At 35.8% G+C, this 19353-nt stretch overlaps 1 protein-coding gene and 1 long non-coding RNA gene across 2 annotated transcripts; one reads left to right on the plus strand and one right to left on the minus strand.

The window, feature by feature from the left end:
• Window positions 1-548: 548 nt before the first annotated feature.
• On the minus strand, window positions 549-1394 carry LOC104094496 (agamous-like MADS-box protein AGL82). Its single transcript, XM_009600446.2, has one exon. It carries the CDS (start codon window positions 1392-1394, stop codon window positions 549-551), a length of 846 nt encoding a protein of 281 aa, XP_009598741.2.
• A 7637-nt stretch (window positions 1395-9031) lies between these two features.
• Window positions 9032-10670, plus strand: LOC117276346 (uncharacterized). Its single transcript, XR_004506604.2, has 2 exons — window positions 9032-9407; window positions 10302-10670. It is a non-coding gene; the product is annotated as an uncharacterized lncRNA (long non-coding RNA).
• The last annotated feature ends 8683 nt before the right edge of the window (window positions 10671-19353 follow it).

The raw sequence follows: 19353 nt of genomic DNA on the forward strand, positions 1-19353 counted from the left end.
TTCATGCTCAATCCAAATTTTATCAACTACAAATAGTTAGGAAATATACAAAAAAGAGGCTCGCTGCTGAACTTAGAATGTAGAATAGAGGGAGAAAATTAGAGATGGAAGCCTCTAGAATTTAGTCCTCAGTTTATATAAAGCTTATTGGCGATTCTTGAAAGTAATCTCTAATATTCTAATTTAAAAGTTTTAATCTCAAACTTTTTGGAAGTGGGTAAGTTTCCCAATACGAAACTTTCAAAAAATTTGTCGCAATTCCTAATATTGCACTAGAAGAAAATAAGACCTCAAGTTTCGGATATTGAGAACTACTATTTTCTTTTCTTTTTCTTTTTGTTAAAAAGGAAATATTATGTATAACTAATACGTATCATTACAAAAGAGATTGCAACTAAAGCTATATACTATTACAAGCAGTATTTAATATAACAAAAGAAGTTCCCAATTTGTTTGCTCCAACTGCTTTTAAAGCATACAAAGACGGAACTACTAAATATACAAAAATATCATTTCAATTGTTTGTCATATAATAATCTAAATAAAATCTACTGAAAGTATCCATAAGGCATTTGAGTAGAGCCATTGCATATGAAAGGGTAGTACTGATTTAACTCCATAGGCTGCATTCTTGAACTTGAACCAATAATACCATTATTCACCAACCAATTTTCTGCCTCAATCTTCATATAATCTGAATTTCCAAATTGATAGTCACCAACACTAAGCTGCCCATTATCCAAAATTCCCATTGAATTCACATGATCAGTGCTTGAAATTACTTGATCAAAATCAGCTGTCAATTCTTGAAAAAACTGGTTATCCATATAAGAAATAGGCTGTGGATTACTTTGGTTGAAGTTGTCCATTAATTCAGGATAGTCCCATATTTCTTGATTAATATTCCTACTACTTTTCAAGAATTCAGATTTTCCCTTTGCATTCTCCATCTTTTTCTCAAGAACCCCAGCAAGATTTCGTAATTCTTTTTCAGATAAATAGTTGAATCTTGAATCCCAAGTTGGGTATTTTTCTGTCTTGATTTTTGTCTTCAACTTTGCCATTTTAATCTCAGCCTTTTTCTTTTCATTTTCTAAGAAGCTGCACAAGCTGTTTTCTCTTTTACTCCTGTCTTCTATTGGTTGGTTTTTGTACAGATTTATTAGCTCTTGAACTTCGTTTGGATCATTTGGCCAAATTTCTTCACAATTATTACCTTCATATATTATCATGCATGCTTTGATATCACAAAGTATTGAGAGCTCTGAGATTTTCTTTATTAAGCAAGCTTTCCTTTTCTGGAAAGTGGATTTCCTTGTCTTGTGATCCTGAATAAGTTCCATGTTGATTTTTGATCTTCCCATTTGAATTTGCCTGTTCAAGAAAACATACATATACAATTAAATAGAAGAAAAAAAAGCATACACTATAATGAAGTTTCTGAAAATAACCTTGATTTTCTGCTTAGTATAGTCAAAAGAAAAAACAGAGTCGGTAATGTTGCCTAATGGCTAGAAAAACAAGAAAAGAAAATCGGTGATTGAGAATTCTAATTTTAAAAAGGGCATCAAATATCTAAATTTCTTTCTCTAAAACTAGACATTCATATACTGTCAGCATTTTTGTGAAGAGTGGATGCTGCTTTCTGGTAATTATAAATAAATATTAGAATTCACAAAAATCAGCCATAACGAAACAATCAGCACAAGAAATTAGAATTTTATTCCTTATTGACAAATTTCAAAGAAATAATCTCCAATTAATCCAAAACACATAAAATTAATTGGGGAAAAAACAATACAATTTAAAGAAGAGCAATATTATTGTGCCTTAATAAAATACAAACTCCAAAGTCCAGGAAAAGAAAAGTTGAGAATTAATACAAACTTCAAATTGAGAACTATATTTAAACTTCAAGAATGTCTACTATTACATAATTTCAAGAACATGTATTACTCTTATGGGAAAAAGAAATTAATATATTATTTTCCAATATAATCCGTTCTACCAGATTTGAAACGAAATAAAGCTTCAATATTAACAACGTGAAAAAGAAAAGAAAGAAAGAAAGTTACCTGGCTATGAGTGAATACTTCAACTCAAAACGGGCAAATTAGCAATATGTTTTCTGAGAATACAATTGCCATAATTATATATAAAGAGGTTGACGCGTCGTTTTTTTAGAAACTATACTTAATTATTTTCTTCTCCCTTTTCCAATTGGAAAGAAGTATACGAAACTAGGAATATTTCAGTCAATTACTTGAGGCATTTGTGCCATTAAATGGATTTTGAGTGGCGAAGCTAATTATATTTGGTACAATTAAAGAGCCATTCAAGAATGGGATACTGTTGATGAAATATACAGAAACTTGAAAAAAAAGAAGTTGCAACTATGGCTAATTCCTGTTTTATGGTCAAGAAGGAACTTCTTATAAACCCCATCCAAATAATATGTTGAAGAAGTTAAGTCTGAGTGCTTTTCTTGCATAAAATGTGAAACTTGGGCAACAATGTACTCCGTTCTAAGGAGGAATTAATCTAAACCTTAGGCAACAGTAAGAGAATTAAATTTCTTAAGGACATACAGTAAATTTTGTGGGGCAGAAAATATTTAATGTTTCCATTTATTTGTTTTCCAATTTATTTCGGATATTTCTGGTTTTTTGTTTTGAACACAACATGCTAACAAAAGTTACTCAGTTGTTTTAGAGAATTCTTTTTAAATTTAGACAACTACTAATTTTCTATAAGTAATGCGTGAATGCATAACATCTTTTTTTTTGTAATGAATCAACTCAGAACTGATGAATGAATTGATGAGGTGCCTATTTGGTGAGAAAACGAGAACACTCATTCTTTTAATTTCTTTTGTTGTTAGAGAAATTTATAAAATTTTATCTAGGAGGGAAAAATTATATTCAGCAAGCTATGGGAGAGGGGTTCAGATCCCCCAACAAATTGTAGATATAAACTCATTACTTTAAGGGTATAATGAGTTCAATACTAAAAACTTTAAAAGTTGAACCCATAGAGTTTACATCTTGGATCCGTCTCTGCTTTCTACATTACATCTATTAGGATGTAGTCTTTTTTTGAACCCTATGTGAACACGAAATACTTTATGCATCGGCCTACCTTAATATGATTAGTACAAAAATAAGTATCTTTAGGTGACAGAACTGAAAACTCCAGAGGAGAAACCTTATCTAAAAAGAGTTGACACAAACACAAATATTTAAGTTTCACTATCCTTTTTCATTAGAGGAAGCAATCAAAGAAGCAGCCAAGTTAGGTAGGTACGAGTACAGGTGTCAATGGTTCGGTTCGCTTGGTTATTTTATAAAATTTGTACATATTAATTTTTCGGTTATTCTATTATGTATAACCAAAATTAGACTTTTCGAAATCATCCCAACCATATCAGTTTCTCTTCGATATCGTTTCGGTTAATTTTTGATATTTTTTTAAATGTCTTGTAAAATTCACTAGTAGAAGTAGAATGCAATAACATTCGTACTTTTATACGACTTAAGTAAACTCTCTAGACACTTTTACTGTTTAAAGGGTGATAAGTTAAGAAAACATAAAAGATGGTGAGAATATAGATCCATCAACTATTTTACAGCAGCGTAAAAGAAACTAAACAAATACAAAAAAAATATAAATCACACGAGTGGAAAGATTTTAACCAAATCGGGACTCAAGAATAAAGTCTACAGAAGATTAAATATTCAAAAAGATAAATCTAAATCATGCGAGAGGAAACATATTCAACATATTGTCGTTTGCTACTCATAATCGCTAGAATACCTTGTATCTTGCTAGTGAATATGCTGAAAATAATTTTGTTTCAATAGGAGTAGCATAATATAGGTTTGGGAATTAGAATTTTGAGTTTAGTTACCTGTGGCTTGTAATTGTTTTTCGTAATTCCAACGCCGAAGGAAAAATTTAATGCTTTATTATTTTTAAGTGTTAAAATAAATACTTATATTTTTTACATGTAAATTTATTCGGTACGGTTCGGTATTTTTTCGGTTTATTTTCATAAAATAAAAATCTACCATAATTATCGGTACGGTTATAGATTTATATAAACAACTACGATATTATTAAAAGAAACCTAAAAATCGATTCGGTACGATACGATTCAATCGATTTAGTCAGTTTTTAAAAATCTATTTACAGCCCAGGTACGAGTAACGTAGTCACTTTGTCTTTATTTGGCCATGTTCTTAGTTCTACATGAAAATTTCGTCTATCCATTACCTTTCATGGTTTCATCTCAACCAAGTATTTCAATATTCATGATAATTGCACTCCCTGTACACTTTAGCACGCTACAGAAAATATTGTCAAAATAAAAACTTATATTTTAATACGTATTCTTCAAATCTTAAACTTTATACTAGATGAAAAAGTTTTGTCCAATAGAATAGAAATATATGTGAAAATCTTTCAAGGAAATAATATATTTAATTATGAAAATATATCTTACATAATAGTTTTTGTCCTAAGTAGTGTATTAAAGTTTTAAAATTATTAATCATCTCTAATCGGAATTGATTATCCATCTGTTTTAGGAAAAAGATTGATAAATAAACCATCAGAATTAAGACCAAAAATAAATCTTTATTATGCTTCTCGCGTCACCGTCTCCCGTTGTGGGAAAAGAAGCCTCAGTGTAGGTCGCTGTTTCATCAGGCGACTTACTTAGAAAGTTAAAACTGCCCCTGCATCTCGATATTTACGGCGAAACAACCTTTCCAAAACCCTAAACCTCCATTTTCTCAACAAAAAGCATAAGTTTAAAAAAATAGATGTAATGTTAATTAAGAGAGTGAAAATAGCATACGTTTGATAGTCGGTGCTCTAGTCCCTTGTCATGTATATATACTATGCATACAACTAATATGCTTTTGACACAAAATTAAAAAATAAATAAATTCATATATATATATATATATATATATATATATATATATATATATATATATATATATATATATAAAATCACTAAAATTTTAACAGATGTTAATCCTAATACTCGACCTCCACACCTTCCTATCGAGGGTCATGTCCTTGGTAAACTGAAGTAACGCCATGTCTTGCCACCCCTCCATTGTACTTCTTAGGCCTCTCTCAACACCTCATCTCACCCGCCATGTTTCACCTCTCACACCTCCTAACTGGGGCATCAATGTCTTTCCTCTTCACATGCCCTGAACCATTTCAACCTCGATTCCCGCAACTTGCCTTCCACAAGAGCCATGCCCACCTTGTCTCTAATAACTTCATTTCTAATCTTATCTCTCCTGGTATACCCACACATCCATCCCAACATCCTCATTTCTGCTACTTTTATTTTATGGACTTGGACTTCTTGACTGGCCAACACTCGGCTCCATACAACATTGCCGGTCTAACTACCGCCATGTAGAACTTTCCCTTAAGAATTGATGGTACATTCCTAAAACACAAAACACCAGATGCGAGTTTCCATTTTATCTACCCCGCTCCAATACGATGAGTAATATCCTCGTCAATCTCTCCATTACCTTGTATTACGGAACAAAGGTATTTAAAACTCTCTCTCTTGGGGATGACTTGTGTATCAAGCTTCACTTTTACATCAGCTTCATGCATCCTAACACTGAACTTGCACTCCAAGTATTCTGTTTTCGGCCTACTCAACTTGAAACCTTTATACTCTAGGGCTGTCTCCACACCTCTAGCCTAACGTAAACCCCCCAACGCGTCTCGTCAATCAGCAATATGCCATCTGCAAATAACATATACCAAGGCACCTCTCGTTGGATGTATCGCGTCAGCACATCCATTGCAGAGCGAAAAAAAAGGCTAAAAGCTGATCCCTGGTGCAACTCCATCAAAAAAATTCGAGTCTCCTCCCACTGTCCTCACCCTATTCTTAGCACCGTCATACATATTCTTGATCACCCCAATGTAAGCTACCGGGTGTAACGACCCGACTTGTCATTTTGAGAATTAACATTTCGTTCAGCGACTTAAGGTCCCGAGTAACTTGGTAATATATATTATGACTTGCGTGTGCGGTCGAGTTTGGTTTTTGGAAGGTTCAGAATTAAATTGAAAGAACAATCCTTATTTTTGAAGTTTAAATGAAAAGAGTTGACCGGAGTTTGACTTTTGAGCAAACGACTCTGGAATAGGATTTTGATGATATCAATAGCTTTGTCTGGTAATTTCAGACTTAGGCGTATGTCCAAATTTGAATTTGGAAGTCCGTAGGACAATTTGACGCATTTTGGCGAAAGTTGGAAAATGGAAGATTTTTAGAAAGTTTGACCTGAGAGTTGACTTTATTGATATCGGGGTTGAAATTCGATTTCGGAAATTGGAACAGGTCCATTATGTCATTTATGACTTGTGTGCAAAATTTAAAGTCATTCCGGATTGATGTGATATGTTTCGGCACGAGTTTTGGAAGTTGGAAGATTTAGAAATTTATGAGTTCGATTTGTGGTGCGATTCGTAGTTTCGACATTGTTTGATGTAGTTTGAGGCCTCGAGCAGCTCCGCGTTATCTTTTAGGACTTGTTGGTATGTTTGGTTGAGGTCCTGAGTGCCTCGGGTATGTTTCGGGTGAGTTTTGAACGAGTTTGGGCATTTCGGACTCTAATGATGTTTTGGGAACAGTAGAAGTGTGGGGGGGGGGGGGGCACATTTTGGAGTGCTGAGGCAAAGCCTCATGCGGATCGTAGAAATTCACTTGCGGCCGCAAAAAGGAGAATCTGCAGGTTCGATGGTCTGACTTCGGAAGCTTATATCTTTTAATCTACAAGGAATTTGGAGATGATCCAAAATAGAAAGTTGTACCCCTTTAAGTCTAGTTTTCAGAAAGGTAAATAAATCATCATTTGGACATTTATATAGAAAGTTACGATCAATTTACTAAAGACTGATAGTGTAGATGTTGCTGAACTGCGACCGCACAATTTGGGTTGCGGCCGCAGAACCTGGGATGTGCGGACCGCACAAAAAATGTGCACTTTAGAGGTCAGATGTGGTACCATATAAACGAAGTTTCATCTCATTTTTCATTTTTGGACCTAGAGAGCTCGGTTTGTTTTTTGTGGGGTTTTCAAGAAAATCATCGGGGTAAGTGATTCTAACTCGATTTTGGCTATATTACACGAATTCATTGTTATTTTCATCATTTAATTAGTATTTTGAGATGGAAATTTGGGAAAATTTGTAGAAATTTCATAAAAATGAATTTTTGAGATTTGAATATCGATTCGGAGTCGGATTTGAGTGAAACTAGTATGGTTGGACTCGTATCGGAATGAGTGTTTCGATTTCGTAAAAATTCTATCGGGTTTCGAGAGGCGGGCCCCGCGTTGACATTCAGTTGACCTTTTAATGAGAAATTTTAAGTCGACGTTATATTACTCAGAATTATTTCCGATAAATTTTAATGAAGTTATACAATTAATTTGGATAGATTTAAGCTGTCCGGAGGTCAATTCAAGCAAGAAGACAATTTTGAAATATCGGCATAACTTCAAAAATGTAAGTATCTTGCCTAACCTTGAGTGGGGAAATTACCCCTTAGGCATTGAGTCGTATGTGCCATTTGTATAATGTGAAAGCCGTGTACTCGAGGTGACGAGTACGTACTCGGGCTTATATGTGCAAATTATATTGCTTTAAAGTCTTAGGCATTTTTATGTATTACATTGAAAATTGTTGTCACTTATTAATCCTTATTTGTCATGCCTCATTCTTTGGTTGTCAAATTTGTTTTATATGATAATTTGGTGTGATTGCTACCTTGATTTTTTATGTGAATTCCGTGTGCCTGTTGAGTTGATATTTCCTGGAAATAATTACATTATGGATTTTCCATCTGCAAATAATTTATTTAAATAAGTTTTAAAGAAGGCATTAATCTATTTGCCAAAAATTTGGATTAAAGAAGGCGTTGTTCCTTGATGACTTACTTTCCAGTTCATGTTGTTGAAATTGGTATTGAGTTATAAAGGTTGTAAATCATATTGAGAAAAAGTGTTAAATTGTGAAATATTATTCTATTGAGTTGTTCACTTCCGGATATATTTTGTTAAGATTTTGTGCACATCATGGTCGAGCCATGGGCTCCTTATTGTGGAAAATAACATATTATTGATTTCTCTGACAAGTTGTAATATTTGAGTACTTGAGGTACAATTTATTAGATGTTGTGATATTTGAGATTTTGATGTGCAATTTGTAATGTTTCGTGATATTTGAGTACTTGAGGTACAATTTGTGATATGTTGTGATAATTGAGTACTTGAGGTGCAATTTATAGTATGTTGTGATATTTGAGCACTTGAGGTGCAAGTTGTGTTATGCTGTGATATTTGGGCACTTGAGGTGCGATGTGTAAAATATTGTGATATTGATACACATGCGGTGATATAAGGTCATGGTGTTGAAATGCATGCGGTGATATAAGGTGGGCTTGATATACGTGGCTAGTAAGGGAACTACTAGAAGTCATACGATGTGATAAGTTTGGGTGTGAATACCTAATTTTTGTACTATTTTAACACCTCCTAAAGTCATTAGTGTTTTGTTGCTTTAATTATATTTTTTAATTTTTGTGTCTTTGATTGCATATTTCCTATCATAAAAATACCAAAAAATAGTTCTTTCTTTATTTGTGCATTTTAGGAATTAACTAACTATTCAATTGGTGAATTAATATAGTTAATTGATCATTTGAATAAGTTACTTAATTAATTTATTTGTTTGTGTAAATTTAGTTTAATAAGTAGGATTAAGAAAGAAATTGAGCCAAATTTGAAAGAGAAAGTGGCCAAAAGTGCAAGATAAGGGGCTGCCCTTGAAAGGGTCCGAAACGACGTAGTTTTGAGGCAAAACTACGTCGTTTCATTAAGTGACCTAAGATCAAATCTCACCCATTGATTACCTCTTGATCTAATGGTCCATATTTGATCTCTCAAGAGGTATTTAAAGCCTCAAAAATCTGAAAAATTCTCTCATTTCCCCCATAACTCTTTCTCTCTTCTCTCTCTCTCTCTTCTCTCCGCCGCCGCCGGAAATCACCCACCGGCGGCGGCCAATCTCCAAACACCCCCAAATTCACACCATGTAATCTCTACAACCTCCTCTTTCCATATCTCCAAACCAAATCCTTCAAAACCCCCTCAAACGCCTTGAATTTTAGATCTAGGAAACTTTAGCCGCCACTTTTTTGCCCAAAATCTTGAAGTTCCGGCCACTACCACCCCACAATACCTACATCAACAGATAGAACTCATCAAGACCTACCTATTGATGTCAACTCCATCCCGAAAATCCGGCAACTAAAAATCCGGCTAAATTCCGGCGACCACCCCGAACACCCTCAATTGGTATACCCCTATTCTCATTTCCTTTATCTATTTTTTCTAATTGTATTGTATTTAGTTTATGTCTAGCATAATTTCTGATTTTTTTTATTTATTTATTTTTATTATTATTATTATTATTTATATTTTTATTATTAGTTGTATTTAATATATGTTACTTAGTCGTTCATAGTTATTAATCACTGGTAATTAGTTATTCATTAGTTTTGAAATAGCTATTTGCTTAGTCATGATAGTTTATGGTAGAAGTTTCAAGTGCTTAGTGAATTTGTTTTTATTGGATTTGAGTATTTGAATTTTTGTGTTGATAAAAGCTGAAATTAAAGAAGGAATAGTACAAGTTTGGTTGTTTTTACTGTGCAAAGACTTTGGAGTGAAAAACTCAAAAGTCATTGTGTGGTGACAAGTACAATACTTTTTGACAGCTTTTGAACAGTGTTTAGCACACAAAGTCAGTCTTTTGGACAGACTTTTGGTGAACCAAAATCTGTCCAAAAAAATCTGATTTATTGGCCTATTTAAAGGGCTCTTTACTGACTGAAAAAAAGGGACACTCTATTACACACTCTATCTTATACTGAGACACATCTTGGAGAGTTGCTTAAAGACATATATATTTGAGAAAAATCAGCAGCTTAATACATATAACAAGCTGAAATTTCAGAGTTTTGTGAGGATTATTTGAGTGCAAAAACCTCGAGAAAAATAGAAAGATCCCTTAGGCAATTTGTGAAGTTGATAGCTACCAGTTTCAAGCATCTTTGTTGAGTTTTCTGGGTTGTCTTAACACTTGAGTTACTGTTGTTTCTACTGTATTTGCTGTCGAGTTTTTTGTTGTTGCACTGCTGTATTTTATTATTCTACAAACCAGGTAACTTTCAAATTCTTATATTGCAGATTCTTGATAATAATAAGAAGGATTTGGTCCCGGTTTGGTTGATGGAACATATTAGATCTGATTTTGTTTCAAGATGAATGTTATATTAGTGTTATCATCATGTAAATCTGTTAAAAATTAGTTAAATTATCGTTTTCTTCTTTATATATGTGATTGAAATTGCATTATGTTAAGATTACTTAGTTCAAGGAAAAGATAAAACCCCCACTTTTAACCATGTTTGTTTAGTTTGGGCTCTTTTCCGTGAGTTACTTTCATGGTTCATGTATAATTATCTAAGAAAAACTTCTAGCTTCAAATGTTTTGATGCTTTGAATTATAGTCAACATAATATTATACTTAATATAGTTATTCTCTTTAGCATTGAAGTATTACCGTTTTTTATAGTTTTTATATTTAGTCGTGGTTTTTATGTTGTTAATGAGTGTAGTTTGATTAGTGCCATGATTGGTGTAGATGAGTAGAAATATTATGTTAGTCCTTAAGAAATAGTTGGTTAAAAAGATAAAAGATAATAATTAGCATGTAAGTTTCTTTTATGAAAAAAATAATTTTTAGTTTGGACATCAATGTAAGAAGCAATTTGGGCTTAGAAGAATACTTGTTATTTTGAGTTGTCTTGGTCATCGAGCCTCTTAAGCAACATGGGCCAAGTAAGCTAAAATTTGTAGGCCCAATAACAATAGAAAGTAAGATGGGCATTTTTTTAAAAACCAATAAATTATCTTTTGTTAAATAAAATAAGTGGCCCAATACCATGAAAGTTTAACATAAGCTTACTCGGGTTTAGTGTCTTGCATTAGTGAAAATTATTTTTAATAATAATATTTTTTTTTCAGTCGAACAAGTAATAAATAAAAAAGAAGCGTTTTTTAATTAATTTAAGCGATAGGCAATTTTAGGCACGTTTGAGATGTAGACCATGTGTTCATACACGGTCCCTGGTCGATATGTTTTTTTAATAAAGTAGTCATGTGTGCATTCCCGCTCCTTGACTTTTCAATATTAATTGTATTTAAACCATGTGTACCGACACGTTCTTTGTTTTAATACATATAATCAAATAAGGACTTTGTGTGCTTGCACGCTCCTAGGCCAAAATTATTAATTATTAAGCATCACTAGACAATAGTAACTTAAGGCAAATAATACACACTTTATCCAAAACTAATTCAAGCCAAATTTTAGTCAATTAAAGCGACCGTGCTAGAACCACGGGATTCAGGGAATGCCTTACACCTTCTCCCCGGTTAACAGAATTCCTTACCCGGACTTTATTTTTGCAGACCAATAATAATAGAGTCAAATCTTCCTTTGATTAGGGATTCAAATAAAAGGTGACTTAGAACACCAACAAAATCAATTCTAAGTGGCGACTCTATAAATAAAATAATCCGTACTCAATTTTGTCACTTTAATTGGAAAAACCCTTTAATCCACACAATATTATTTTGCGGGTAAAACAAAGGGGTGTGACAGCTCTGGCGACTCTGCTGGGGACTTCAAGAATTCGAGCTTGTACATTGACTTTATTTGGCTTTATTAATTTTTGTATATATTGTGATTTATTTGGGCCTAATGTATTACTTGTCTAGTTTTTACCGTTTTGATATTGTTGAACTATACATATAAATTGTATCTTCTCTCGCATCCCTCTGAGACTTCTGATAATTAGTTATGTTGTGTTTGCCTACCAGCATCACAAAATTTCTGTCTTGAAATATAGCCAGTTAGCCTAACAGCTTCTGGTGAAGGATTTAGTCACACGTGTTTAGGCGGGAGAGCCGTTAGCTAGCCAGTGTTGTTCTACTACTGGTGACACTTGACACTCCTCGGCTCGGGTTATCCGCCCGGGTAAGCCAGGTCTAGATACCATCTCCTTTAGGATTTACAAACTTAGAAGAACAAGCCACAAGTAATGAATATCCCGAGTAGGCTACGCTTTATTTGCATCATGTGCATTTGACTTAGCATCGCTCGATGCAGGGGCCGAGTTCTGTTTTAGGACAGGTGCCTTGTTGAGACCATTATGTCATGTTATGTGCTACTTGTTGCATTATTTGGGAAGCTTGCATGTCGACCAACTTCAGCATAAATTAGTTGAATGAACAGAGAAAAAAATGATGCGGTCTAGTGCATATGGTTTTTAAAGATTAATTTTTATAAAAATAATAATAATAATAATAAAAAATAGTGGGTTTGACCGAACTACGCGGTTCTGATTCTCACCGGATGTGAGATACGTAGGCAAACCTCATCGGTTTCGGCCCCCAATTTTCAAAAATCCAAAAAGATATCTTCCTTTAATTGCTTCTTTAGAAGTTTCTTTTTTTGAGACCAAAAATCCAAAAATATTTTCTTCTTTTTTTAAAAAAAAAGTCTTTCTCCCAAAATCCAAAAAAAATATTTTCTTTCTTTTGAAATTATTTTTAAAAAAAAATAAATATATATATATATATATATATATATATATATATATATATATATTTATATTTTTTTCTTCTTTAGAAGTTTTTCTTTCACCAAATCAAAAAAAAAAAACAAAAAACAAAATCGAAAAAAAAAATTAAAAATATTTTCTTTGATAGGAGATTTTGTCGGATTAATTGTATATGAAAAAAAAAGAGTTAGTTTACCTTTTTATTTCTCATCCACCGAACTACGCGGGTCTGATTCTCACCGACTATGAGATACGTAGGCAAACCTCATCGGTTTCGGCCCCAATTTTAAAAAAAAAAAATTCAAAAATAGTTTCCCTTTCCTTGATTCCCTCTCTAGAATTCTTTCCTTAGAAAATTCAAAAAAAAAAAAAATTAAATCCAAAAATATTTTTCTTCTTTTCCGAAGCCTTTCATTCGAAAAAAAAGAACAAAAAGAATCTTCAAATCAAAATCCAAAATATTTTCTTCCTTCTTTAGAATTCCTTTTTTTAAAAAAAAAAATTTCAAAATTCCACAAAAAAGAAAAAAAACTCAAAAAATATATTTAAAAATCTTTATAAATAAAAAGAAGAAAAGAAAATGAAAAATGGGCCAGTCTATTCCCAATCTTCCTGAACTACGCAAGATCTGATTCATGCGGCGTCATGATACGTAGGCAATCCCCATCAGATTCGATCATTGCATCAAATAAACTGGAAAAAAAGAGAGAAGAAAAAAAAAGTGTGACAAAAATAACAAAGAAAACAAAAAGAAAAAAAAAAGAAAAAAAAGAAAAGAAAAGAAAAAAAAAGAGAACTCTATGTCCAGTTTGACAAAGAAAACGGCGAAAAGTTTTCGTGAATATGCTGTCAAATGGCGCAAACAAGCCGCCTTCGTAAAGACTCATATGGACGAAGCAGAAATGGTTACGGTCTTCCAATAGGCCCAACAGGCGGATTACTTCCAGAACACGATGTCCGCTATGGGTAATCCGTTCGCCGATGCTATCAAAATTGGGGAGATGATCGAAAATGATTTTTAAAAAAATGGGTCGAATCTTGAGTTATGCTACCTTTAAAGCCACATCACAGGCCGTTGCACCGCCTCCCTATGCAATGATGAACGTGCAACCTTACATACGGCCACTGCATTATACACAAAACCGAGATCCACTTTCCAGAAATGCCCGTTCTTATCAAGTTCCATATAATCCCCCAACCAAATGATCCCCAATACAATCCTTGCCCAAGAGAGACTTTTAGAAAGAATCAGTTCACCCCTATTGGTGAATCATACTCGAGCTTGTTCCAAAAGCTAGTCATGCTAGGTCTGTTGCAGCCAGTGGCCCCGAACCGGCCAAGCCCAGAGTCCCCCTCGCACCGGGCTAATGCTAGATGTGAATACCACTCTAGAGCAGTATGACATGATACAGAATACTGTTGGAATCTTAAAAGAGCAGTGGAAGACCTCATCGAGGTCAAGGCAATAATGCTTAGGGATGAAGATGCCCTTAATATGATGAACAATCCTTTGCATGTTCACACCAATGAGCCAGTAGTTGGAATGATCCGTGAAGATGAGGAATTTGATCCGGCATTGAAAGCCATTGCATCCATTGCCGAGACAGAAGAAAAGCAAAAAATGGTCGCCAAACCTGAAAGTCCCCCATCAGACGGGAGACTCGGTAGCCAGTCTTGTTATCCTTTCTGCGTCCAGATTATTTCAGGGTGTAATCCGGATGTTTTACATTATTGTCTTACTTTCTGATGAAAACCCTTCTATCTTTTAAATTCAAAATGAAAAAAAATCAAATTAAAAAAAAATCAATTAAATGAAATTAATATTTCATTGTCTAGGAATGTTCTCTTTTCTTAATCTTGTCACCTTTCTTATTCTCCTTTTGAAGTTCTGTTAATGCAGATTTTAATAACATGACATGCTTGCGGACTTCATGCCCAGATCCTAAAACGCCGTCAGACCTCAAAATAATGAATCAAGAAGCAGAATGTGTTAAAGATAAGGCTTGTGAGAAAATAAATAAAGAATTGGAACACTAGGCCTAAGCCAAGTCCAAATGAAATCGGAAGAAGTTGAAATTCCCTCTCTTCGGATCATTGTTGAAACCGAGATTAAGGATAAAGATTGGGTCAAGAACCGGCTTGGAACAATTGACTATGATTGATGAAAAACGTATGGCCGCAGTTTGCCACGGGCAGTTGTACCAACAAAGAATGGCCCATGCCTACAACAAGAAAGTGCGGCCAAGAAAGTTCGAAGTGGGGCAACTCGTCCTAAGACGTATCCTCTAGCATCATGAAGAAGCCAAAGAAAAATTGGCTCTAAATTGGAATGGTTCATACATTGTAACAAGATTACTGCTAAAAGGGAGTGTTGTATTTGGGAGATATCGAAGGAAATGTCTCTGAGACAACTATCTATACAGACACTGCCAAAAGGTATTATGTTTGACCCTTTTTACGCATATTTAATGTTCTCTGATTGGGATGACGAAGGCTTTCATTCTCGCTACCCAAACTCTATCAACCCTTTGCAAACCCTCTTGATCCGGTTACTTTTCTTTGATTACCCTCTTTGGATCCTAGAAGTTTTTATGAAAAAAAAGAGAAAAGAAAATGAAAAAAAAACAACAACAATAACAACAAAAGAAAATCAAAACAAAGTGAATTGAACTACGTTCGACTTGATTCCGAAAGGATACGTAGGCAGCCTCTCTCTGGGGTTCAGTCACACCAAAATAAAAATCAACATTTCTAAAAAAAAAAAAGAAAAAGAAAATGAAACTAGGGCAGTTGTTACAGATGGTCGAAGATAGTTTCGCTTTAAAGGTTCCAAAGTTGTAATTCAATCCAAATCTTTTTTACCAAAATCCTTTTCAAGTCCTTCCGATCAATCAACGAGAATGTTCAAGAATTGGAGGATACAGTTACTTGGATCTGATACAACCAAATGAGAGAAATAAAATAAGAGAGTCTTATTGGTAAAAATCCTCACGGCCATCGTAGGGCGTTACAGAACAGAGAAAATGAAAATGAGAGAGTCTTGTTAGTGAAAACCCGCAAAGGGCACTATAAGGCGATGGTGAGAAGAGAAATGAGAGAGATTAGCTGGTGAAAACCCGCAAAGGGCACTACTGATTGAAAAGAGGATCTTCACAGCCATTGGTATTGACAGTCCTGGGCATTGTTTCTCGGTTTCGAGGCAAAAGTTTTGATGAATTTCTGAGAGTCAGACATTTTACACAGATCATGCATCCGGTCCAAAAAGTATGTCATGTTCATTGAAATCTGCATGTACTCCAGATAAGTCCTTCTTTCCTTTCCCCGAAAGGGATACCTCTTGTCTAAATTCATTCTACATTCTACTATTTGTTTTTCCTTGAATCCCTTTTGGTCTAACTCTGTTTTGAAACTAAGGCAAAGAAGGGATAGCAAGACTGATTTACAGGACTCCGGTTTGATACAAGCTAATATGCAAAAAAGGCACCCAGACTCGGCATGGGCATCAAGTTGACCCCGACTGGCCATGGCGGCCGATGCTTCGAAATCAAAAACTCTTGTAAGGATGAAATCAAATTGAAAGTGCCTACAAGGGCAAAATAAAGTTGAAAAGGTTAAGTCTCAAGTGGCTAACCGTTTTGGCAAAGTTTGAAAAGCCAAAGGTTCCCCCAATGCTCTGAAATTGAAAGTGTTGAGGAAAGAAGTCGATAGTGAAATGCCACAAAGTAGAAATAAAGTTGAGAAGGTTAAGTCCCACGCGGCTAACCGTGGTATTCAAGAAGTCATCATAATAAAGATGGGCACAAAGCCAAGCTGCCAAAGACATCAAGGCCACAAATCGACCCCCACTTTTTAAAACTCACATTTTTTCTTTGTTTGCAGCAAGAACAAAGCAGTGCAGAATGTCAATTCCTAAAGGACGAATGTTACCAAAGGTAAGTTTTCGCAAAATCTCCATTTTCTTTTATTTTCAGCATGCATCACTATTGTTCATACAGATCATTTTGGTAGCTTAACCCAGGTAGAACCTTTTCGCCTTGGGGGATCCAACTCACAGTTCCGGGTAGAAGTACTATTCGCCCAGGTTGTTTTTCGTAGCTTAACCCAGGTAGAGCTTTTACGCCTAGGGGGATCCAGCTCATAGTTCCGGGTAGAAGTACTCTTCGCCCAAGCTTGTTTTTGGTAGCTTAACCCAGGTAGAACCTTTTCGCCTTGGGGGATCCAGCTCACAGTTCCAGGTAGAAGTACTCTTCGCCCAGGTTGTTTTTTCGTAGCTTAACCCAGGTAGAACCTTTTTGCCTAGGGGATCCATCTCATTGTTCCGGGTAGAAGCACTCTTCGCTCAGGTTGCTTTACGTAGCTTAACCCAGGTAGAACCTTTTTGCCTAGGGGGATCCAGCTCACAGTTCTGGGTAGAAGTACTCTTCGCTCAGGATGTTTTATGTAGCTTAACCCATAGTTCCGGGTAGAAGTACTCTTCGCTCAGGGTGTTTTACGTAGCTTAACCCAGGTAGAACTTTTTTTCCTAGGGGGATCCAGCTCATGGTTTCGGGTAGAAGTACTCTTCGCTCAGGTTGTTTTACGTCGCTTAACCCAGGTAGAACCTTTTTGCCTAGGGGGATCCAGCTCATAGTTCCGGGTAGAAGTACTTTTTGCTCAGGATGTTTTATGTAGATTAACCTAGGTAGAACCTTTTCGCTTAGGGGGATCCAACTCATATTTCCGGGTAGAAGTACTCTTCGCCCAAGTTGTTTTTCGTAGCTTAACCCAGGTAGAGCTTTTTCACCTTGGGGGATCCAGCTCATAGTTCCGGGTAGAAGTACTCTTCTCCCAGGCTTGTCTTTCGTAGCTTAACCCAGGTAGAACATTTTTGCCTAGGGGGATCCAACTCATAGTTCCGGTTAGAAGTACTCTTCGCTCAGGTTGTTTTACGTAGCTTAACCCAGGTAGAACTTTTTCGCCTAGGGAGATCCAGCTCATAGGTCCGGGTAGAAGTACTCTTCGCTCAGGATATTTTACGTAGCTTAACCCAGGTAGAACCTTTTCGCCTAGGGGGATCCAGCTCATAGTTCCAGGTAGAAGTACTTTTCGCTCAGGATGTTTTATGTAGCTTAACCCAGGTAGAACTTTTTTGCTTAGGGGGATCCAGCTTATATTTCCGGGTAGAAGTACTCTTCGCCTAAGCTTGCTTTTCATAGCTTAACCCAAGTAGAACCTTTTCGCCTAGGGGGATCCAGCTCATAGTTCCGGGTAGAAGTACTATTCGCTTAAGTTGCTTTTCGTAGCTTAACCTAGGTAGAACCTTTTCGCCTAAGGGGATCCTGCTTATATTTTCGCGTAGAAGTACTCTTTGCCCAGACTTGGTTTTCGTCGCTTAACCCAGGTAGAACTTTTTCGCCTAGGGGGATCCAATACATAGTTTCAGGTAGAAGTACTTTTCGCTCAGGCTGTTTTTTATAGCTTAACCCAGGTTGAACCTTTTCACCTAGGGGGATCCAGCTCATAGTTCCGGGTAGAAGTACTCTTCGTTCAGATGTTTTACAATAGCTTAACACAAGTAGAACTTTTTTCGTCTAGGGGGATCTAGCTCATATTTCTGGGTAGAAGTACTCTTCGCCTAAGCTTGCTTTTCATAGCTTAACCCAGGTAGAACATTTTTGCCTAGGGGGATCCAGCTCATAGTTCTGGGTAGAAGTACTATTCGTTCAGGTTTCTTTTCGTTGCTTAACCTAGGTAGAACCTTTTCGCCTAAGGGGATCCAGCTTATATTTTCGGGTAGAAGTACTCTTTGCCCAGGCTTGCTTTTCGTCGCTTAACCCAGGTAGAACTTTTTCGCCTAGGGGGATCCAACATATAGTTCCGGGTAGAAGTACTCTTCGTGCAGGCTATTTTTTGTAGCTTAACCCAGGTAGAACCTTTTCACCTAGGGGGATCCAGCTCATAGTTTCGGGTAGAAGTACTCTTCGCTCAGATGTTTTACAATAGCTTAACACAGGTAGAACCTTTTTCATCTAGGGGATCCAGCTCTTATTTTCGGATAGAAGTACTCTTCGCCCATGTTTGTTTTTCATAGCTTAACCCAGGTAGAACATTTTCGCCTAGGGAGATCCAACTCATAGTTTCCGGGTAGAAGTACTCTTCGCTCAGGCTATTTTTCGTAGCTTAACCCAGTTAGAACCTTTTCGCCTAGGGGGATTCAGCTCATAGTTCCGGGTAGAAGTACTCTTTGCTTAGGCTATTATACATAGCTTAACCCAGGTAGAATCATTTCGCCTAGGGGGTTCCAGCTCATATTTTCGGGTAGAAGTACTCTTCGCCCAGGTTTGCTTTTCGTAGTTTAACCTAGGTAGAACCTTTTCGCCCAGGGGATTCAGCATCCTTTCGGTAAAGGGTGCCAGCCCCTGGTTACACTCCTTTCTGTAATACAGGGTACCAACCCCTGGTTACCCTCCTTTCAGTAATACAGGGTGCCAGCCCCTGGTTACACTCCTTTCAGTAATATAGGGTACCAACTCCTGGTTACATTCCTTCCCAGTAATACAGGGTGCCAACCCCTGGTTACACTTCTTTCAGTAATACAGGGTGCCAGCCTCTGTTACACTCCATCCAGTAAT

The sequence above is a fragment of the Nicotiana tomentosiformis genome, chromosome 3 (genome assembly GCF_000390325.3).
Source record: "Nicotiana tomentosiformis chromosome 3, ASM39032v3, whole genome shotgun sequence".
NCBI classification, from domain to species: Eukaryota; Viridiplantae; Streptophyta; class Magnoliopsida; order Solanales; family Solanaceae; genus Nicotiana; species Nicotiana tomentosiformis.